Source organism: Corylus avellana, chromosome 7, assembly GCF_965113065.1.
Source record: "Corylus avellana chromosome 7, dhCorAvel1.hap1.2, whole genome shotgun sequence".
Taxonomy (NCBI): domain Eukaryota; kingdom Viridiplantae; phylum Streptophyta; class Magnoliopsida; order Fagales; family Betulaceae; genus Corylus; species Corylus avellana.
This window is the reverse complement of record NC_142496.1, coordinates 27,448,239-27,471,979: the sequence shown is the minus strand read 5'-3', so window position 1 is coordinate 27,471,979 and position 23,741 is coordinate 27,448,239. Positions and strand designations below refer to the sequence as shown.

The 23,741-nt window shown below is 37.1% G+C and overlaps 3 protein-coding genes across 3 annotated transcripts; all 3 read left to right on the top strand.

The window, feature by feature from the left end:
- Positions 1 to 578: 578 nt before the first annotated feature.
- On the top strand, positions 579 to 3,640 carry LOC148584743 (alpha-amylase-like). Its single transcript, XM_088518674.1, has 4 exons — positions 579 to 758; positions 866 to 995; positions 2,108 to 2,892; positions 3,213 to 3,640. Exons 1-4 carry the CDS (start codon positions 675 to 677, stop codon positions 3,477 to 3,479), a joined length of 1,266 nt encoding a protein of 421 aa, XP_088374800.1. The 5' UTR covers positions 579 to 674; the 3' UTR covers positions 3,480 to 3,640.
- Positions 3,641 to 8,033: 4,393 nt separating this feature from the next.
- Positions 8,034 to 11,015, top strand: LOC132185948 (alpha-amylase). The gene is made up of 4 exons (XM_059599766.2): positions 8,034 to 8,191; positions 8,281 to 8,410; positions 9,540 to 10,324; positions 10,609 to 11,015. The coding sequence occupies exons 1-4, from the start codon at positions 8,108 to 8,110 to the stop codon at positions 10,858 to 10,860; spliced, it is 1,251 nt and encodes a 416-aa protein (XP_059455749.2). The 5' UTR covers positions 8,034 to 8,107; the 3' UTR covers positions 10,861 to 11,015.
- Positions 11,016 to 17,571: 6,556 nt separating this feature from the next.
- On the top strand, positions 17,572 to 20,458 carry LOC132184237 (alpha-amylase). Its single transcript, XM_059597792.2, has 4 exons — positions 17,572 to 17,700; positions 17,793 to 17,922; positions 19,055 to 19,839; positions 20,124 to 20,458. Exons 1-4 carry the CDS (start codon positions 17,617 to 17,619, stop codon positions 20,373 to 20,375), a joined length of 1,251 nt encoding a protein of 416 aa, XP_059453775.2. The 5' UTR covers positions 17,572 to 17,616; the 3' UTR covers positions 20,376 to 20,458.
- Positions 20,459 to 23,741: the final 3,283 nt, after the last annotated feature.

Below are 23,741 nucleotides of genomic sequence, written 5' to 3'. Positions count from 1 at the left end.
AGTAATGTTATCATAATTAAAAATTAATTTTTATACACTCCACTAAATATTATAAGAATCATGCCACGTATGCCTTGAAGAATGAAGTTCTTAAAGAATACTGGGAGGTGAGAACGTGACATATAGCATTGGGACGTGATTCAGCGCACGCGGCGTGCCTATTTTACACTACCCTATTTTAGGCATTCTGAGCTGGCTATAGTGATAGAGAAATACATGGAACAAAAAAATACACTGTTTTTTTTTTTTTTGTAAGTAAAAAATAGACACTGTTATTTGGTAAAAGAAATGAATAAAAAATAGCAAGAGTGTTTTTATTTTTTTTTTTAATTTTTATTGTTTGTTAATATTTTTAATCAGTGAACAGGAAATAAAAGACCCAAAAAAGAAAAAGAAAAAAAAAAGTCGTTAACAAACGCGGCCTAGTTTCCTTTTGCTTTTTCCTTCGTCAATGCATCTCCCATTCCGTGCATTTTACGCTTAGATTTTTCCCCTAGTTACTTGATTGCCTGGATCTTTTTCCCATTTGATTTTTCTTGACCGTCCATTTTCTTCCGAATATGTGACAATCTATTTTCTCTAGAGTGTCACACACGCACCGTGCGAAACTTCAAACCAGACAACGATGCCTATAAAGGGAGATAGAAGTACCCAGTCCCAAAACCATCAACGCCATGAATCTTCTAACAGGGCTCTGCTTCCTCGGCTTCTTCATTTCTCTCTCACCCTCCATGGTGGCCCCGGCCATACTATTTCAGGCATGGCTCGCAACCCATTTACTCTCTCTCTCTCTCTCTCTCTCTCTCTCTCTCTCGTATATGCATAATGGAACTAATTGTTCAAGATGATGATGATGATATGACAGGGGTTCAATTGGGAATCAAGCAGTAAAGGTGGATGGTACAACATACTGAAGGGCTCTGTTCCTGATCTCGCTAATGCCGGAATCACTCATGTCTGGCTACCTCCCGCTTCTCAATCTGCTGATGACCACGGTATTTCTAATTTCTTGTTCCGTAGGCGAATTTCGTATTCAGTCACATATTTTATAACAAGTTACCCATGATGGCAGTTTTCTCTATCTGTTTTTTAGCTAGATCTTGAGTTAGTTCCGGCAATTGCTCCCCAGGGTATCTCTAATTCCTTGTTCTTCTGCATGCTCATTTCGTATTCTCTTTACCCCGGACTATCCATCTATTTTACTCTCAATCACTTTACACCCACAAAATATTTGACATTGACAAAAAAAATTAGAAGTCATGTTTACACTTTGCCCCGGAAGTAATTTATGTTTTACACTTACTCCCGACCAACCCCCCCAGCCTAGATATTTTGTGGGGGTAAATAATAAACATAAATTACTCTGGGGTAAAGTCTAAACATCGGGAGTTTTGTGTTAAGGTTTGAAACTTTCGGGGGTCATATGCCACTTTTTAAATATTGGGAGTAAAATTGCAAATCCATAGATAGTTTAGGAGGTAAAATGTATTTTTCCCTATTATATAACATCTGAACCATGATCTAGTTTTTGAGCTACTATGTGGATATAGCATCATAACGTGAATCTAAAACGAAACCAACACGAAATTAACTGGTTAGGATTGACAGATTAACCTGTTTAATTAAATTGAAGGGTTAAGGTTGACCTATATAGGCTTATAGGTTTATACAAAAGGTTCGACACAACTCGAATATGACATTTAATGTTGTCAATTTTTGACACAATCCGCTAACTCAACTTGAACTCAACATGAAATTAGTAGGTTAGCGTTGAGGGGTTTGACTTATTTAACTAAATGTGTTAAGTTAGGGTGATCGATATATTCTTATATCAATGCCTCAATACAATATAAACCCAACATGCGAACACGAATTACAACTCCTATCTTGAGTAGGTCTTCCAAATTTGACTTGGAAGGTTGTGTTAATTGCGTTTTAATATACTTTTTGTTCCATGATACTCTACTGGAATGAAGTCGATTGAGGGCCAATTTGATTCAATATATGAAGAAAGTGTTAATAAATAATTAAATTTATTATTTTCTGTTAAGCTTTTAAGATAATCGGTGATTAAGGTCAATGTATGTTTCTCCTTGTTTTATTCCAGGATACTTGCCTGGAAGGCTATATGATCTGGATGCCTCAAAATATGGTTCAAAGGATGAACTGAAGTCACTGATTGCCGCTCTCCATGAGAATGGAATTAAAGCCGTTGCTGACATAGTGATAAACCACAGAACTGCTGAGAAGAAAGATGGGAGAGGAATTTGGAGCATCTTTGAAGGTGGAACTTCGGATGGAAAACTCGACTGGGGGCCCCACTTCATTTGCAGGGATGATACTACCTACTCTGATGGCACTGGGAATCTTGACAGCGGAGAGGCCTATGAACCTGCGCCTGACATTGATCATCTTAATCCACAGGTACAGAAAGAGTTGTCTGAATGGATGAATTGGCTGAAGACTGAGATTGGATTTGATGGGTGGCGATTTGATTTTGTGAAGGGGTACGCCCCAAGTATTACAAAAATTTATTTGGAACAAACTAAGCCAGATTTTGTAGTTGGGGAGAAATGGGATACTCTTAATTTGACAGATGGTAATGGACACCGTGGTGCTCTAGCTGATTGGGTACAGGCTGGTGGTGGTGCTGTCAATGCATTTGATTTCACTACCAAAGGGATTCTTCAAGCAGCTGTGGACGGGGAGCTTTGGCGATTAAAAGATTCTAATGGAAAGCCACCAGGGTTGATTGGAATTAAGCCAAAAAATGCAGTGACATTTATTGACAATCATGACACTGGGTCTACTCAAAAGCTTTGGCCATTCCCCTCCGGTAAAGTCATGCAAGGATATGCTTACATTCTCACCCATCCTGGGACCCCAAACATAGTACGTAATTTCTGTCCTCCATCTTATTTGTTTATATAGTTTTAATTGTGATCCTAACCGCCTCACGTGGCTTAACTGCAATCTTAATCATGTGTATATAAAGTCGGTTTTCAAGGGTATATATCATTTGGTATTAGAATTGCCACAACATCTTTAAGGACAATCTTAACCGTGTGTATATATAAGTCCTTGGATTTTCAAAAATGAGTTGTACATGAGGTTTATATCAAATTTTCATTCTAAATATGGCTAATAATCCGTCAGTCATATTATACTATTATTGTTGACTGGAAGAGATGGTGGTTGTATATGTTGTGCAGTTCTACGATCACTTCATTGAATGGGGTCTAAAGGCGGAGATAAGCAATTTGACAGCAATTAGGAGCCGGAATGGGATCAATGCCAGGAGCACAGTGAATATTATAGCGGCTGATGCTGACTTATATGTAGCTAAGATTGACGACGCGATCTTTATGAAGATTGGGCCAAGGTATGATGTTGGAAACCTTGTTCCCTCAAACTTCCACGTTGCCACCTCTGGCCAAGACTACGCTGTGTGGGAGAAAAACAGATTTTGTATGGAATGAATGCCACAATGGTTCAAGCGGCCTGTTGCTGATTCTAAGAGATTTCTGTGTATGTTGACTACAATAAATTTGTCAGTGAAAAACATTCATTGGGATCTCTTTACAAATACAAAAATGAAAGAAACAGTTCAAATGGGAGATTAGTGAAACTTTTATTTTGTCCATTGGTTCCTACGATTCCTTTGAATTTTGAATTTCTCTTGCTTGATTGAAAATTCAGTTATTTTAACTACATAAAATATTTTACCATGTAAATTTTCCACCAACCTCCCTCCATGACACAGGAGAAAGACATTTTTTTTTAAAGACAATTTTCCACCAATTTCTCTTGCTCATACTTACGCATTTTTTTTTATAATAATCACAAGTGTTGTCTGGGAAAAATTATTCTGAGAAAAAAAAAATTGTATTAGCTTACAACTGGTTGCACGTAGAAGCACAGTTCACTACTTCGAATCCCTCTCTCTTTCTTGTGCGGACATGTCATAAATAAATAAATAAATAAATAAAATGGTTGGACATAGAAATAGTTTTAAAACTACACCGGAATGCGTAAGTGCGCTCTGCATGTAGTAAAGATAGCAGCCGGACGTCTCAACGGTCAAATCTTGCGCCAAAGGGCAGAGTATGAGCTTGTCCCGTGCTGTGGTCTCTCTCCAAGCCCTTCTCTTTCTTTCTTCCACACCGTGTTTAAATCTTACATTGAAAGCAAAAACTCTGGCCGGGCTTTGGTCCTCTTTCGCCAATTGTTGCAATCCAATGTGAGACCCAATGACCTCACTTTCTCTTTACTCCTTATGGCCTGTGGATCGTCTTCGTCTTCCTCAGCTTTGAATTCAATGAAGGAAAGACTAGAAGGAAATCAGATTCGGACCCATTTCGTGAAATCAGGCGGGGACGAATTTGTGTATGTAAGTACCGCCCTTCTTAATTTATATATGAAATTGGGATGTATAAAACATGCACAGCTGATGTTTGATGATATGCGTGATCGAGATGTTGTCTCTTGGAATGCATTGATTTGTGGGTATTCGCGAAATGGGTATGATTTTGGTGCGTTGGAACTTTTCGTTCAAATGCTTAGAGAGGGTTTTATCCCAAGTCACACGACTATGGTTAGTTTAGTTCCATCTTGTGGTCTGCGTGAGCGTGGATCACGTGAATCTCAAGCGCTTTTGTGTGTGGTTGCTGCTGCTGTTTTTGGTTTTTTGTTTTTGTTTGTTTATGTTCTAGCTTTTGAGTCGAGGACGGATAATTTTCGGTGTGAGAACTTATCTCTCATGGCCGGTTAAATAAAAACTTTTGTTGTAGAGACATAATCAACCCATCTCTTAGATCTAGTTTACCAGGAGCAGATCTATGCCATAAATGAAGTTTGTACATGGGTGAGATTGGAGATCATAGATACGATTTGATTGTTAGATTTTTCGATGTATCTACAACTTTGAAATCACATGGCTTCTGCCTATTTTCTTAAGAGCTTGATACTCTGTGATGCAAGAGCTTTATGCTCTGAATCTTTTATGGAATGAGAGGATGTTTACTTATTCAATATATATATACACACACTATGAGTCTGTGATATATTCTTATCTATTTTAATTTAGCGTTTACATGTATTTTATATATGCATTTTTATTGTTTTGTTTAGGTTTGTAGTTGTAAATATTTAGTGTTTAATCTCATAACGATGAGATTTGTAGTTGAAATATATGTAGATGTAGTTGTTTAATCTCATGTATTATGAAAGTTTTTAAAATGAATTTTTATGGTACTTTTAAAATGTATTTTGAACAACCACAACAAAGCCTAAATTATTGGACCAAAAAAACCCTAATTTTTTTAAAGTGCAAAAAATGGCTAAATTGAGCCCAAAAAGTAGGTCTAATACCTAAAATAGGTCAAAAATGTTCAAATTTTAAAAAACCTGGGATTCGATTTTCTAAATTCAATAATTAGGTACCCTGGTTTCGGTTAGCAATTTTAGTCAATAACTAGTATTTGGAATTGGGTTGACACCCATACTATGAATGGCTGGACAAGACGCAATGTTGATGAATGCCGGGTGAAGAGCTGGTGGAGCTAAACCGTAGATCTGTCGTGAAAGACCTAGACAAAGCCATGGAAGGCGGCTGGGAAGCTCCTGTGAAGGGCCAAAGGAGACAGTGGTGTTGGGCTGGGTTGTGGAAGGCCAGAGGTGGCGTGGCATGGCTGTGAGTGGGAACGATACTTCTCCCCGATAATGGCAAAGGCTGGAAGCGGCCGTGGTTAGACCTAGGAAGCAATTGTTGGTGCTGCAAATCTGTTTTTATTTATTTATTTTTATTTTCTCAAGAAACAAGACAATAAATTGAAGAAAAAGAAGAAGAAATACACATGACTATTGGATCATACTGGGGTTAGCCGTTAGCCTATTGTTATGATACATTGAAGAAATTCATAATTAAATTACAAAAAAAAAAAGAAGAAGAAGATAAAAGCGAAAATAATAAAATGACACAAAAGATTTCACGGGTTCAATTAATAACCTACATTTACAAGATAAGCCAAAATAGCTACATTATATTCTTTTTCCTTGTTATGGTTTATAATATAAAATGCTCTATTTATTTATAGAGCTTACACATACATATAATCTTAATCAAATCTCATAATTTAAGGTGATTAAATCATTAACATATTCTTAAAATCAAGCTAATTTAATTTCCACCAAATTTCTAACTTTAAAATCATTCAAATATACTCTAACATTACAACATTCTTTTGACGTTCGGAAAAGTTGTTACTACAAATTGAGGTGACATGAAATGTGTAAGGATATATATCTTTCGCTGCGAGTTCAAATGGATGACATCGGCCATTTGTCTGCTTTTCCAGATTATTTGGATTAGGGATATCTAATGTTATGGTGGCTTAAAATAGACGCCATATTTTCGTTTCATTTTCATTACCATTCATTTTATCTTATTGTGGGATTTCACTATTGTTGGGGATAAGGTGAAAATAAAATAGACAGTGGATTATCCACTTATTAGGTTTCTCATTTATGGAAGAAATAAAATAATAAAATAGACTATGAGTGATATACTCTACTATCTCATTTGTTCTTTACGAAAGAAATAAAGAAAAATGTTTAGTTTCATTATTCTATACACTTTGTTCATCTATATACCATTGAATATGCAGGACGTCATATATAGAAAATGACACAAAACACATTTCATAAATTAAAGGGTAAAATTCACTTAACTCATTAAATTACTACTCCAATAACAATTTAACCTATAAATTACCAAAACAATGATAATGTACCCCCCCCCTCCCCCCCAATTTTAACAAAATGGTGAAATTACCCTTACTAAAATAAAAACAAAAATACTAAAATTTAATGTAATTTTTTTTTTTTCAAAATTTTAAGGGCATTTTTGTCTTATTGAAAATTCTATATGGATAATTTCATCATTTTGCTAGCATTGGGGAGTACATTGTCACTTTTTTTTTTGTAATTTGGGGGGTAAATTGTCGTAATTGATATTTAAGTGGACTTTACCCTAAATTGTCATTTGAGTGATAGTTTGAGGGAGTTAAGTGAACTTTACCCTAAATAAAATAATGTTAAAATGTTATAAAGTAACCTCTTTTATCGACAAGATAAGGATAAGTAAATTGAGGTGGGATAAATTTTCTTTCTTTCGATTTCTATTCTCACAATAAAAATACTGACAAATAACTCAAAACACATTGACACAAAAGGAGAGGAATAGGAGAATAATTTTAGGCAGCCTACTTGTATCATACTTAGAATGATGTGTCTATTAAAATTATCATTGAGATTGTGATTGATCATTATTGATTTTGATTAAATGGTGATTTTAATAGCCACATAATTCCTAGTAGGATACAAGTAGGCCTTTTAGAATTACTCGAAATACGATGATGGATTTGTTTCATTTATGTTGAGAGTAATGTTATCATAATTAAAAATTAATTTTATACACTCCACTAAATATTATAAGAATCATGCCACGTATGCCTTGAAGAATGAAGTTCTTAAAGAATACTGGGAGGTCAGAACGTGACATATAGCATTTAGGCATTCTGAGCTGGCTATAGTGATAGAGAAATAAATGGAACAAAAAAATAGACACTGTTTTTTTCTTTAAAAAAAAATATATATATATGTAAAAAATAGACACTGTTATTTGGTAAAAGAAATGAATAAAAAATAGCAAGAGTGTTTTTATTTATTTTTATTTTTTTATTGTTTGTTACAGGAAATAAAAGACCCAAAAAAAAAAAAAAAAAAAAATCGTTAACAAACGCGGCCTAGTCTCCTTCTGGTTTTTCCTTCGTCAATGCATCTCTCATTCCGTGTATTTTACGCTTAAATTTTTCTCCGGGTAAAACAAAAGAGCACTCGGCGTGCCCTTCTTCTCCTACTTTCTTGAATGTCTTGATCGTTTTCCCATTTGATTTTTCTTGACCGTCCATTTTCTTCCGAATATTTGACAATCTATTTTCTTTCTTTTACGTCTAGAGTGTCACACACGCACCGTGCGAAACTTCAAACCAGACAACGATGCCTATAAAGGGAGACAGAAGTACCCAGTCCCAAAACCATCAACGCCATGAAGCTTCTAACAGGGCTCTGCTTCCTCGGCTTCTTCATTTCTCTCTCACCCTCCATGGTGGCCCCGGCCATACTATTTCAGGCATGTCTCGCAACCCATTTACTCTCTCTCTCTCTCTCGTATATGCATAATGGAACTAATTGTTCAAGATGATGATGATGATATGACAGGGGTTCAATTGGGAATCAAGCAGTAAAGGTGGATGGTACAACATACTGAAGGGCTCTGTTCCTGATCTCGCTAATGCCGGAATCACTCATGTCTGGCTTCCTCCCGCTTCTCAATCTGCTGATGAGCACGGTATTTCTAATTTCTTGTTCCGCAGACGAATTTCGTATTCAAACACATATTTTATAACAGTTACCCATGATGGCAGTTTTCTTTATCTGTTTTTTAGCTAGATCTCGAGTTAGTTCCGGCAATTGCTCCCCAGGGTATCTCTAATTCCATGTTCTTCTGCATGCTTATTTTGCATTCTCTTTACTCCCGGACTATCCATCTATTTTATTATGAGATGTTTAAAAAATGACATTTTACTCCCACAAAATATTTGACATTGACAAAAAAATTCATTTTTACATTTTGCCCCTGAAGTAATTTATATTTTACACTTTATTTCCGATTTTACACTTTACCCCCCACCCCCCAAGCCTTGATATTTTGTGGGGGTAAATAATAAACATAAATTACTTTAGGGGTAAAGTCTAAACATCGAGAGTTTTATATTAAGGTTTGAAACTTTTGGAGATCTTATGTCACTTTTTAAATATTGGGTGTAAAATTGCAAATTCATAAATACTTTAGGGGGTAAAAGGTATTTTTTCCTATTATATAACATCTCAATCATGATCTAGTTTTCGAGCTACTATATGGATATAGCATCATAACGTGAATCTAAAAAGAAATCAATACGAAATTAACTGATTAGAATTGATGGATTGACTTGTTTAATTAAATTGATAGGGTTAAGGTTGACCGATATAGGCTTATATATATGGTTCGACACGACTCGAATATGACATTTAATGTGGTCAATTTTTGACACGTTTCGTTAACTCGACTTGAACTTAACATGAAATTAGTAGGTTAGTGTTGAGAAGTTTGACTTATTTAACTAAAGTGTTAGGTTAGGGTGATCGATATATTCTTATATCAATGCCTCAATGCAATATAAACCCAACATGTGAACACAAATTACAACCCCTATCTTGAGTAGGTCTTCCAAATTCGACTTGGCTGGTTGTGTTAATTGCGTTTTAATATAGTTTTTGTTCCATGATACTCTACTGGAATGAAATCGATTGAGGGCCAATTTGAGTTAATACCTGAAGAAAGTGTTAATAAATGATTAAATTTATTATTTTCTGTTAAGCTTTTAAGATAATCGATGATTTAAGGTCAATGTATGTCTCTCCGTGTTTTATTCCAGGATACTTGCCTGGAAGGCTATATGATCTGGATGCCTCAAAATATGGTTCAAAGGATGAACTGAAGTCACTGATTGCCGCTCTCCATGAGAAGGGAATTAAAGCCGTTGCTGACATAGTGATAAACCACAGAAGTGCTGAGAAGAAAGATGGGAGAGGAATTTGGAGCATCTTTGAAGGCGGAACTTCTGATGGAAAACTTGACTGGGGGCCCTCCTTCATTTGCAGGGATGACACTACCTACTCTGATGGCACTGGGAATCTTGACAGTGGAGAGGCCTATGAACCTGCGCCTGACATTGATCATCTTAATCTACAGGTACAAAAAGAGTTGTCTGAATGGATGAATTGGCTGAAGACTGAGATTGGATTTGATGGGTGGCGATTTGATTTTGTGAAGGGGTACGCCCCAAGTATTACAAAAATTTATATGGAACAAACTAAGCCAAATTTTGCAGTTGGGGAGAAATGGGATTCTCTTAATTTGACAGATGGTAATGGACATCGTGGTGGTCTAGCTGATTGGGTACAGGCTGCTGGTGGTGCTGTAAATGCATTTGATTTCACAACCAAAGGGATTCTTCAAGCAGCTGTGGATGGAGAGCTTTGGCGATTAAAAGACTCTAATGGAAAGCCACCAGGGTTGATTGGAATTAAGCCAGAAAATGCAGTGACATTTATTGACAATCATGACACTGGGTCTACTCAAAAGATTTGGCCATTCCCCTCCGGTAAAGTCATGCAGGGATATGCTTACATTCTCACCCATCCTGGGACCCCAAACATAGTACGTAATTTCTGTCCTCCATCTTATTTGTTTACATAGTTTTAATTATGATCCTAACTGTCTCACATGGTTTAACTGCAATCTTAATCATTCAGCATTAGAATTGCCACCACATCTTTATGTACAATCTTAACCATGTGTATATATATGTTATTGGATTTTCAAAAATGAGTTGTAGCTGAGGTTTATATCAAATTTTCATTCTAAATATGGCTAATAATCCGTCAGTCATATTATACTATTATTGTTGACTGGAAGAGATGGTCGTTGTATATGTTGTGCAGTTCTACGATCACTTCATTGAATGGGGTCTAAAGGCGGAGATAAGCAATTTGACAGCAATTAGGAGCCGGAATGGGATCAATGCCAGGAGCACAGTGAATATTATAGCGGCTGATGCTGACTTATATGTAGCTAAGATTGATGACGCGATCTTTATGAAGATTGGGCCAAGGTTTGAAGTTGGAAACCTTGTTCCCTCAAACTTCCACGTTGCCACCTCTGGCCAAGACTACGCTGTGTGGGAGAAAAACTGATTTTGTATGGAATGAATGCCACAATGGTTCAAGAGGCCTCTTGCTGATTGATTCTAAGAGATTTCTGTCTATGTTGACTACAATAAATTTCTCAGTGAAAAATAATCATTGGAATCTCTTTACAAATATAAAAATGAAAGAAACAGTCCAAATGGGAGATTAGTGAAGCTTTTATTTTGTCCATTGGTTCCTACGATTCCATTGAATTTTGAATTTCTCTTGCTTGATTGAAAATTCAGTTATTTTAACTACATAAAATATTTTACCATGTAAATTTTCCACTTACCTCCCTCCATGACCGTGGAGAAAGACATTTTTTTTTAAAAAAAAAAATTGTTTTTTTTTATAATGTTAAGAATATTACTTGTTATTTACTTCTTTAGGTATTATTAGTCTATTAGGTTTACCTTTTCTTATTCTACTAGGTTTACCTTTCCTTAATCTATTAGGTTACTTGCCTCTCTATAAATAGAGGCCTCTGTATTCATTATTAAAATAAGAGTCAATACAATGTAGTCCATTGTATGCTTTCGCTCTCTCTCTCTTCTCTCTCTTTCTTCTGCTTCTAATATATTATCCAATATATTTAACATGGTATCAGAGCCACCTTTTTGTGGCCTCCAATAAACGTCTTTGACGTTTTCCGGCGCCGCCAGTATTATCCGGCGAATCCTTCTCTCTGATCCTCACGGTTCTCTATCTTCTCCTCGAGGTTTTCAGCGTATCACTATACCGCTTGAAAGCCCGTAAGACAACCGTCCCAGAGCCGCCGCACACAGCCATATCGGAGCCCACACGCGCCCTCACGCGCCGCCCAAAGGTTCGGCAATTCCGCCACTGCCGTCCAGCCACCGGCCGCCACGGTGGTCCGATTGCATCACTCAGGCCACCGATCGATAGATCTGCTCTCCAGGATTCCAGAACAGGCCTCAGATCCTCCATACGACCCTCCACGCGCTCCCACGCGCCCCCAAAAGTTCCGCGCGTCAGATCCACGCGCCAGGACACGCCTCCTCTGTTCGTGCGTGTACCACACGCGCCATCGCACCCACGTGCCACACGCCATCCTTGCCACGTCAGCCCTAATTGACACGTCATCATATCCACGGCAGCCCTGCGTGCCACGTCATCAGCGCTACGTCAGCCTTGTGCCACGTCAGCCCTATCTGCCACGTCAGCGGCTATGCCATGTCAGCACCTTGACATGGTTGACTTTTGTAACGTTGACTTTGACTGTTGACCGTTGACTTTGACCACTGAAAAAAAGTTGACCAGGTGTTTTCTACTCAATTTTTCGTCCTGATTTCAAATTTGTGGTCTATTTTTGCTTTTGGCATCTCTATATGGCAGAAAACAATATTATTCTCCAAATTTAGGCGTTTGTTTTATGCGGTTCAAGTTGGTTCATGCTTGTTCAATTCGGTTCTATAGCTTGTTCTTTGGCACAGTTCAATCCGGTTCATTCTTCTTGCGGAAGGCACTCTCAGGTCAGACCAATCTTTCCTCAGGTCCATGGGTTTTCGGGCCAAAGAAGCCCATTTCAACCGGCCCACTTATGCCTTGTCAAATGCCGCCATCACCGGTCACTGCAGCCTCTCCTAGGCCATTGATCCATTACTAGTGAGAATTTTTTTTTGGTCAGACCTTTTAACGGTCCAAGGGTTTCAGGCATGATTAGCCTCTTCAACCGGCCATTTTTCTCCTTACTTAGCTCAGCCAACCAAGCGAGACGGTCTACTAGTTAGATGGGTCAGACTTTCGTTCAGCCGACAAGGCGAGATGGTCCAAGGGTTTCAGGCATGATTAGCCTCTTCAACCGGCTCTGCTTATCTCAGCCGACCAGGTGAGACGATCTACTAGTTAGATGGGTCAGACTTTCGTTCAGCCGACAAGGCGAGACGGTCCAAGGGTTACGGGCCAAACAAGCCCCTTTTAACCGGCCTTGCTTTTCTCAGCCGACTAGGCAAGCTTCTTCATTACTAGTATATAGTTTTCAAGTCAAATTACCACCAAGTGAACCAAGCTCCAGCTTAAATGCATTGCTCAAATTCAGGCAGAATCCACCGGTCTCTAACAACTTTTATGGTGTTACTTCGGCAATTGTTTCGGCACAAGCAGTTTTTTCAGCGAATTCCTTTTTCTTTCCCTTTTCGTTTATCCAAACTCAAGTTTACACATTGAGTTTGAGGGAGGATGTTAAGAATATTACTTGTTATTTACTTCTTTAGGTATTATTAGTCTATTAGGTTTACCTTTTCTTATTCTACTAGGTTTACCTTTCCTTCATCTATTAGGTTACTTGCCTTCTTATTCATTATTAAAATAAGAGTCAATACAATGTAGTCCATTGTATGCTTTCGCTCTCTCTCTCTTCTCTCTCTTTCTTCTGCTTCTAATATATTATCCAATATATTTAACATATAATAATCACAAGTGTTGTCTAGGAAAAATTATTCTGAGAAAAAAAATATTGTATTAGCTTACAACCGGCTGCACGTAGAAGTGCAATTTACTACTTCGAATCCTCCTCTCTTTCTTGTGCAAGCATATCAAAAATAAATAAATAAAATGGTTGGACGTAGAAATAGTTTTAAAACTATACAGGGATGCGTAAGTGCGCTCTGCGTGTAGTAAAGATAGCAGCCGGACGTCTCAACGGTCAAATCTTGCGCCAAAGGGCAGTGTATGAGTTTGTCCCGTACTGTGGGTCTCTCTCCAAGCCCTTCTCTTTCTTTCTTCCACACCGTGTTTAAATCTTACATTGAAAGCAAAAACTCTTGCCGGGCTTTGGTCCTCTTTCGCCAATTGTTGCAATCCAATGTGAGACCCAATGACCTCACTTTCTCTTTACTCCTTATGGTCTGTGGATCGTCTTCGTCTTCCTCTGCTTTGAATTCAATGAAGGAAAGACTAGAAGCAAATCAGATTCAGACCCATTTGGTGAAATCAGGCGGGGACCAATTTGTGTATGTAAGTACCGCCCTTCTTAATTTATATATGAAATTGGGATGTATAAAACATGCACAGCTGATGTTTGATGATATGCGTGATCGAGATGTTGTCTCTTGGAATGCATTGATTTGTGGGTATTCGTGAAATGGGTATGATTTTGGTGCGTTGGAACTCTTCGTTCAAATGCTTAGAGAGGGTTTTATCCCTAGTCACACGACTATGGTTAGTTTAGTTCCATCTTGTGGTCCGCGTGATCGTGGATGACGTGAATCTCAAGCGCTTTTGTTTGAGGTTGCCGCTGCTGTTTTTGGTTTTTTGTTTTTGTTTGTTTATGTTCTGGCTTTCAAGTCAAGGACGGATAATTTTCGGTGTGAGGGCTTATCTCTCATGGCCGGTTAAATAAAAACTTTTGTTGTAGAGACATAATCAACCCATCTCTTAGATCTAGTTTACCAGGAGCAGATCTATGCCATAAATGAAGTTTGTACATGGGTGAGATTGGAGGTCATAGATACAATTTGATTGTTAGATATTTTGATGTATCTACAACTTGGAAATCACATGGCTTCTGCCTATTTTCGTAAGAGCTTTATACTTTGTGATGCAAGAGCTTTATGCTCTAAATCTTTTATGGAATGAGAGGATGTTTTACTTATTCAATATATATATATACACACTATGAGTCTGTGATATATTCTTATCTATTTTACTTTAGCGTTTACATGTATTTTATATATGCATTTTTATTGTTTTGTTTAGGTTTGTAGTAGTAAATATTTATTGTTTAATCTCATGTATTATGAAAGTTTTTAAAATGAATTTTTAGGCACTTTTAAAATGTATTTTGAACAACCACAACAAAGCCTAAATTATTGGACCCAAAAAAACCCAATTTTTTTAAAGTGCAAAAGATGGCTGAATTAAGCCCAAAAAGTAGGTCTAACACCTAAAATAGGTCCAAAATGTTCAAATTTTAAAAAACCCGGGATCCGATTTTCTAAATTCAATAATCAGGTACCCTGATTTCGGTTAGCGATTTTAGCCAATAACTAGTAATTGGAATTGGGTTGACACCCATACTATGAATGGCTGGACAAGACACAATGTTGATAAATGTTGGGTGAAGAGCTAGTGGAGTTAAGCCGTAGATCTGTCGTGAAAGACCTAGACAGAGCCATGGAAGGCGGCTGGGAAGCTCTTGTGAAGGGCTGGGTTGTGGAAGGCCAGAGGTGGCGTGGCAAGGCTGTGAGTGGGAACGATACTTCTCCCCGATAGTGGCAAAGGCTGGAAGCGGCGGTGGTTAGACCTAGGAAGCAATTGTTGGTCCTGCAAATTTGTTTTTATTTTTTATTTTCTCAAGAAACAAAACAATAAATTGAAGAAAAAGAAGTAGAAATACATATGACCATTGGATCGTACTGGGGTTAGCCTATTGTTATGATACCATGAAGAAATTCATAATTAAATTAAATTAAAAAAAAAAAGATAAAAAAAAAAAGATAAAAAAAAAGAAAAGATAAAAGCAGAAATAATAAAATGACACAAAAGATTTCATGGGTTCAGTCAATAACCTACGTTTACAGGATAAAGCCCAAATAGCTACATTATATTCTTTTTCCTTGTTATGGTTTATAATATAAAATGCTCTATTTATTTATAGAGCTTACACATACATATAATCTTAATAAAATCTTATAATTTAAGGTGATCAGATCATTAACATATTCTTAAAATTAAGCTAATTTAATTTTCATCAAATTTCTAACTTTAAGATCATTCAAATATACTCTAACATTACAACATTCTTTTGACATTCGGAAAAGTTGTTACTACAAATTGAGGTGACATGAAATGTGTAAGGATATATATATATCTTTCGCGGCGAGTTCAAATGGATGACATCGGCCATTTGTCTGCTTTTCCAGATTATTTGGATTAGGGATATCTAATGTTATGGTGGCTTAAAATAGACGCCATATTTTCGTTTCATTTTCATTACCATTCATTTTATCTTATTGTGGGATTTCACTATTGTTGGGGATAAGGTGAAAATAAAATAGACAGTGGATTATCCACTTATTAGGTTTCTCATTTATGGAAGAAATAAAATAATAAAATAGACTATGAGTGATATACTCTGCTATCTCATTTGTTCTTTACGAAAGAAATAAAGAAACATGTTTAGTTTCATTATTCTATACACTTTGTTCATCTATATACCATTCAATATGCGGGAAGACATATATAGAAAATGACACTAAACACATTTCATAAATAAAAGGGTAAAATCCACTTAACTCCTTAAACTACTACCCCAATGACAATTTACCCTCCAAACTACCAAAACAATGACAGTGTACCTCCCAATTTTAACAAAATGGTGAAATTACCCTTACTAAAATAAAAACAAAAATACTAAAATTTAATTTAATTTTTTTAAAAAAAAAAAATTTAAGGGCATTTTTGTCTTATTGAAAATTCTACATGAATAATTTCATCATTTTGCTAGCATTGGGGAGTACATTGTCACTTTTTTTTTGTAATTTGGGAGGTAAATTGTCGTAATTGATATTTAAGTGGACTTTATCCTAAATTGTCATTTGAGTGGTAGTTTGAGGGAGTTAAGTGGACTTTACCCTAAATAAAATAATGTTAAAATATTATAAAGTAACCTCTTTTATCGACAAGATAAGGATAAGTAAATTGAGGTAGGATAAATTTTCTTTCTTTTGATTTCTATTCTCACAATAAAAATATTGACAAATAACTCAAAACACATTGACACAAAAGGAGAGGAATAGAAGAATAATTTTAGGTGGTCTACTTGTGTCATATTTAGGATGATGTGGCTATTAAAATTACCATTGAGATTGTGATTGATCATTATTGAATTTTGGTCAAATGATGATTTTAATAGCCACATAATTCTTAGTAGGATATAAGTAGGCCTTCTATAATTACTCGGAATATGATGACGGACTTGATTCATTTATGTTGAGAGTAATGTTATCATAATTAAAAATTAATTTTATACACTCCACTAAATATTATAAGAATCATGCCACGTATGCCTTGAAGAATGAAGTTCTTAAAGAATACTGGGAGGTCAGAACGTGACATATAGGCCGCGTTTGTTAACGACTTTTTTTTTTTTTTTTTTTTGGTCTTTTATTTCCTGTAACAAACAATAAAAATGAATAAAAAAATAAAAACACTCTTGCTATTTTTTATTCATTTCTTTTACCAAATAACAGAGTCTATTTTTTACATAATTTTTTTTTTTTTTTTTTTTAAGAAAAAAACAGTGTCAAATTTGACACTCTCGACGTACGTCAAAGAAAGAAAACAGATTGTCACATATTCGGAAGAAAATGGACGGTCAAGAAAAATCAAATGGGAAAACGATCAAGACATTCAAGAAAGTAGGAGAAGAAGGGCACGCCGCGTGCTCTTTTGTTTTACCCGGAGAAAAATCTAAGCGTAAAATACACGGAATGAGAGATGCATCTCCTTTTGGTTTTTCCTTCGTCAATGCATCTCTCATTCCGTGTATTTTACGCTTAGATTTTTCTCCGGGTAAAACAAAAGAGCACGCGGCGTGCCCTTCTTCTCCTACTTTCTTGAATGTCTTGATCGTTTTCCCATTTGATTTTTCTTGACCGTCCATTTTCTTCCGAATATGTGACAATCTATTTTCTTTCTTTTACGTCTAGAGTGTCACACACGCACCGTGCGAAACTTCAAACCAGACAACGATGCCTATAAAGGGAGACAGAAGTACCCAGTCCCAAAACCATCAACGCCATGAAGCTTCTAACAGGGCTCTGCTTCCTCGGCTTCTTCATTTCTCTCTCACCCTCCATGGTGGCCCCGGCCATACTATTTCAGGCATGTCTCGCAACCCATTTACTCTCTCTCTCTCTCTCTCTCTCGTATATGCATAATGGAACTAATTGTTCAAGATGATGATGATATGACAGGGGTTCAATTGGGAATCAAGCAGTAAAGGTGGATGGTACAACATACTGAAGGGCTCTGTTCCTGATCTCGCTAATGCCGGAATCACTCATGTCTGGCTTCCTCCCGCTTCTCAATCTGCTGCTGACCAGGGTATTTCTAATTTCTTGTTCCGCAGGCGAATTTCGTATTCAATCACATATTTTATAACAAGTTACCCATGATGGCAGTTTTCTCTATCTGTTTTTTAGCTAGATCTTGAGTTAGTTCCGGCAATTGCTCCCCAGGGTATCTCTAATTCCATGTTCTTCTGCATGCTTATTTTGTATTCTCTTTACTCCTGAACTATTCATCTATTTTACTCTCAGATGTTTAAAAAATGACATTTTACTCCCACAAAATATTTGACATTGACAAAAAAACTCATGTTTACATTTTGCCCCTGAAGTAATTTATATTTTACACTTTATTCCCGATTTTACACTTTACCCCCCACCCCCCAAGCCTTGATATTTTGTGGGGGTAAATAATAAACATAAATTACTTTGGGGGTAAAGTCTAAACATCGAGAGTTTTGTGTTAAGGTTTGAAACTTTTGGAGATCTTATGTCACTTTTTAAATATTGGGAGTAAAATTGCAAATTCATAAATACTTTAGGGGGGGAAAAGGTATTTTTCCCTATTATATAACATCTGAACCATGATCTAGTTTTCGAGCTACTATATGGATATAACATCATAACGTGAATCTAAAATGAAATCATTACGAAATTAACTGATTGGAATTGATGGATTGACTTGTTTAATTAAATTGATAGGATTAAGGTTGACCTATATAGGCTTATACATATGGTTCAACACGACTCGAATATGACATTTAATGTGGTCAATTTTTTACATGACCCGTTAACTCGACTTGAACTCAACATGAAATTAGTAGATTAGTGTTGAGGAGTTTGACTTATTTAACTAAATGTGCTAGGTTAGGGTGATCGATATATTCTTATATCAATGCCTCAATGCAATATAAACCCAACATGCGAACACGAATTACAACCCCTATTTTGAGTAGGTCTTCCAAATTCGACTTGGCCGGATGTGTTAATTGTGTTTTAATATACTTTTTGTTCCATGATACTCTACTGGAATGAAGTCGATCGAGGGTCAATTTGAGTCAATACATGAAGAAAGTGTTGATAAATAATTAAATTTATTATTTTCTGTTAAGCTTTTAAGACAATCGGTGATTTAAGGTCAATGTATGTCTCTCCTTGTTTTATTCCAGGATACTTGCCTGGAAGGCTATATGATCTGGATGCCTCAAAATATGGTTCAAAGGATGAACTGAAATCACTGATTGCCGCTCTCCATGAGAAGGGAATTAAAGTTGTTGCTGACATAGTGATAAACCACAGAACTGCTGAGAAGAAAGATGGGAGAGGAATTTGGAGCATCTTTGAAGGTGGAACTTCGGATGGAAAACTCGACTGGAGGCCCTCCTTCATTTGCAGGGATGACACTACCTACTCTGATGGCACTGGGAATCTTGACAGCGGAGAGGCCTATGAACCTGCGCCTGACATTGATCATCTTAATCTACAGGTACAAAAAGAGTTGTCTGAATGGATGAATTGGCTAAAGACTGAGATTGGATTTGATGGGTGGCGATTTGATTTTGTGAAGGGGTACGCCCCAAGTATTACAAAAATTTATATGGAACAAACTAAGCCAGATTTTGCAGTTGGGGAGAAATGGGATTCTCTTAATTTGACAGATGGTAATGGACACCGTGGTGCTCTAGCTGATTGGGTACAGGCTGCTGGTGGTGCTGTAAATGCATTTGATTTCACAACCAAAGGGATTCTTCAAGCAGCTGTGAACGGAGAGCTCTGGCGATTAAAAGACTCTAATGGAAAGCCACCAGGGTTGATTGGAATTAAGCCAGAAAATGCAGTGACATTTATTGACAATCATGACACTGGGTCTACTCAAAAGATTTGGCCATTCCCCTCCGATAAAGTCATGCAAGGATATGCTTACATTCTCACCCATCCTGGGACCCCAAACATAGTACGTAATTTCTGTCCTCCATCTTATTTGTTTACATAGTTTTAATTATGATCCTAACTGCCTCACGTGGCTTAACTGCAATCTTAATCATTCAGCATTAGAATTGCCACCACATCTTTATGTACAATCTTAACCATGTGTATATATATGTCTTTGGATTTTCAAAAATGAGTTGTACATGAGGTTTATATCAAATTTTCATTCTAAATATGGCTAATAATCCGTCAGTCATATTATACTATTATTGTTGACTGGAAGAGACGGTCGTCGTATATGTTGTGCAGTTCTACGATCACTTCATTGAATGGGGTCTAAAGGCGGAGATAAGCAATTTGACAGCAATTAGGAGCCGGAATGGGATCAATGCCAGGAGCACAGTGAATATTATAGCGGCTGATGCTGACTTATATGTAGCTAAGATTGACGACGCGATCTTTATGAAGATTGGACCAAGGTTTGATGTTGGAAACCTTGTTCCCTCAAACTTCCACGTTGCCACCTCTGGCCAAGACTACGCTGTGTGGGAGAAAAACTGATTTTGTATGGAATGAATGCCACAATGGTTCAAGAGGCCTGTTGCTGATTCTAAGAGATTTCTGTCTATGTTGACTACAATAAATTTGTCAGTGAAAAATAATCATTGGGATCTCTTTACAAATACAAAAATGAAAGAAACAGTTCAAATGGGAGATTAGTGAAGCTTTTATTTTGTCCATTGGTTCCTACGATTCCATTGAATTTTGAATTTCTCTTGCTTGATTGAAAATTCAGTTATTTTAACTACATAAAATATTTACCATGTAAATTTTCCACTTAACTCCCTCCATCACCGAGGAGAAAGACATTTTTTTTAAAAAAAAAATTGTTTTTTTATAATAATCACAAGTGCTGTCTTGGAAAAATTATTCTTAACTTCTAAGAAAAAAAATATTGTATTAGCTTACAAACCGGTTGCACGTAGAAGCGCAGTTCACTACTTTGAATCTCCCTCTCCTTTTTGTGTGAACATGTTAAAAATAAATAAATAAATAAAACGGTTGGACGTACAAATAGTTTTAAAACTACACCGGAATGCGTAAGTGCGCTCTGCGTGTAGTAAAGATAGCAGCCGGACGTCTCAACTGTCAAATCTCGCGCCAAAGGGCAGAGTATGAGCTTGTCCCGTACTGTGGGTCTCTCTCCAAGCCCTTCTCTTTCTTTCTTCCACACCGTGTTTAAATCTTACATTGAAAGCAAAAACTCTGGCCGGGCTTTGGTCCTCTTTCGCCAATTGTTGCAATCCAATGTGAGACCCAATGACCTCACTTTCTCTTTACTCCTTATGGCCCGTGGATCGTCTTCGTCTTCCTCTGCTTTGAATTCAATGAAGGAAAGACTAGAAGCAAATCAGATTCAGACCCATTTGGTGAAATCAGGCGGGGACCAATTTGTGTATGTAAGTACCGCCCTTCTTAATTTATATATGAAATTGGGATGTATAAAACATGCACAGCTAATGTTTGATGATATGCGTGATGGAGATGTTGTCTCTTGGAATGCATTGATTTGTGGGTATTCGCGAAATGGGTATGATTTTGGTGCGTTGGAACTCTTCGTTCAAATGCTTAGAGAGGATTTTATCCCTAGTCACACGACTATGGTTAGTTTAGTTCCATCTTATGGTCCGCGTGAGCGTGGATGACGTGAATCTCAAGCGCTTTTGTGTGAGGTTGCTGCTGCTGTTTTTAGTTTTTGTTTGTTTATGTTCTGGCTTTCGAGTTGAGGACGGATAATTTTCGGTGTGAGGGCTTATCTCTCATGGCCAGTTAAATAAAAACTTTTGTTGTAGAGATATAATCAACTCATCTCTTAGATTTAGTTTGCCAAGAGCAGATCTATGCCATGAATGAAGTTTGTACATGGGTCAGATTGGAGGTCATAGATACGATTTGATTGTTAGATTTTTCGATGTATCTACGACTTTGAAATCACATGGCTTCTGCCTATTTTCTTAAGAGTTTTATACTCTTGTGATGCAAAAGCTTTATGCTCTGAATCTTATATGGAATGAGATGATGTTTACTTATTCAAAATATATATATATATATATATATATATATATATATATATATATATATATATATCAATTGTATTTATATACTACGAGTCTGTGATATATTCTTATCTATTTTACTTTAGCGTTTACATGTATTTTATATATGCATTTTTATTGTTTTGTTTAGGTTTGTAGTAGTAAATATTTAGTGTTTAATCTCATAACAATGAGATTTGTAGTTGGAATATATGTAGATGTAGTTGTTTAATCTCATGTATTATAAAAGTTTTTAAAATGAACTTTTAAGGCACTTTTAAAATGTATTTTGAACAACCACAACAAAGCCTAAATTATTGGACCAAAAAAACCCTAATTTTTTTATAGTGCAAAAATGGCTAAATTAAGCCCAAAGAGTAGGTCTAATACCTAAAATAGGTCCAAAATGTTCAAATTTTAAAAAACTTGAGATCCGGTTTTCTAAATTCAATAATCAGGTACTCTGGTTTCGGTTAGCGATTTTAGCCAATAGCTAATAATTGGAATCGGGTTGACACCCATACTATGAATGGCTGGACAAGACGCAATGTTGATGAATGCGGGGTGAAGAGCAGGTGGAGCGAAGCCGTAGATCTGTTGTGAAAGACCTAGATAAAGCCATGGAAGGCGGGCTGGGAAGCTCCTGTGAAGGGCCAAAGGAGATAGTGGTGTTGGGCTGGGTTGTAGAAGGCCAGAGGTGGCATGGCAAGGCTGTGAGTGGGAACGATAGTTCTCCCCGATAGCGGCAAAGGCTGGAAGCGGCGGTGGTTAAACCTAGGAAGCAGTTGTTGGTGCTGCAAATCTGTTTTTATTTTTTTTTTCTCAAGAAACAAAACAATAAATTGAAGAAAAAGAAGAAGAAATACACATGACCATTGGATCATACTGGGGTTAGCCTATTGCTATGATACCATGAAGAAATTCATAATTAAATAAAAAAGAAGAAGATAAAAGCGGAAATAATAAAATGACACAAAAGGTTTCACGGGTTCTGTCAATAACCTACGTTTATAGGATAAAGCCCAAATAGTTACATATATTCTTTTTCCTTGTTATAGTTTATAATATAAAATGCTCTATTTATTTATAGGGCTTACACATACATATAATCTTAATCAAATCCCATAATTTAAGGTGATCAAATTTTTAACATATTCTTAAAATTAAGCTAATTTAATTTCCATCAAATTTCTAACTTTAAGTTAGGGTTTTCTCGCTTTCTCTCTAGTGTCGCAGCCTCAGGTAAGCCCCCTCCCCCATGGTGAGGGGAGGAGGGATGGTCGTTTGCTACCTCCCTCCTCCCCCTCGCCTGCCCTTGCACCGTGTGCCAATAGTTTACTTGATGTCCCTGGCCCGGGTTGCCTCCTCCCTACCTGTTCTCGACCGCCCCTTCCTCTTTGTTCCGCTTTTGTCTCTGGCGGGGCTCTATGGTTGTTTTCTGTTTCTTTCCCTTTTGTTTCTTTGCTGTGTTTTTGGTATGTTGTTCTTGTAGCTTTGCATGTGTGCCACTTAGTGTGGGTGCTGATTTTGGAGTTTCTTTCAAACTCCCCCTTGTTTTGTTTTGTGTTCGTCGCCGATCTCCTCTGCCCGCTCTGCCGCCCACCGTCCGCTGCTGGGTTTTTCCTCGCGCCCCTCCAACGAAGAGCCTCAACGCCCCCTGCTGCGATGGTTTTCCGGCCAACTGGCGATCGGCTTCGCCTCCCTCCGTCCACTGTTTTGGGCCTTTTTCCGCGTCCCCGCCGCGTCGAGCTTCCAGCGTTCCCTTCCGGTGTCGGTCTTTGGCGAGTGCACTATCGGCATCCACGCTGTGTGTGCATGTTCCCGTTTTGTT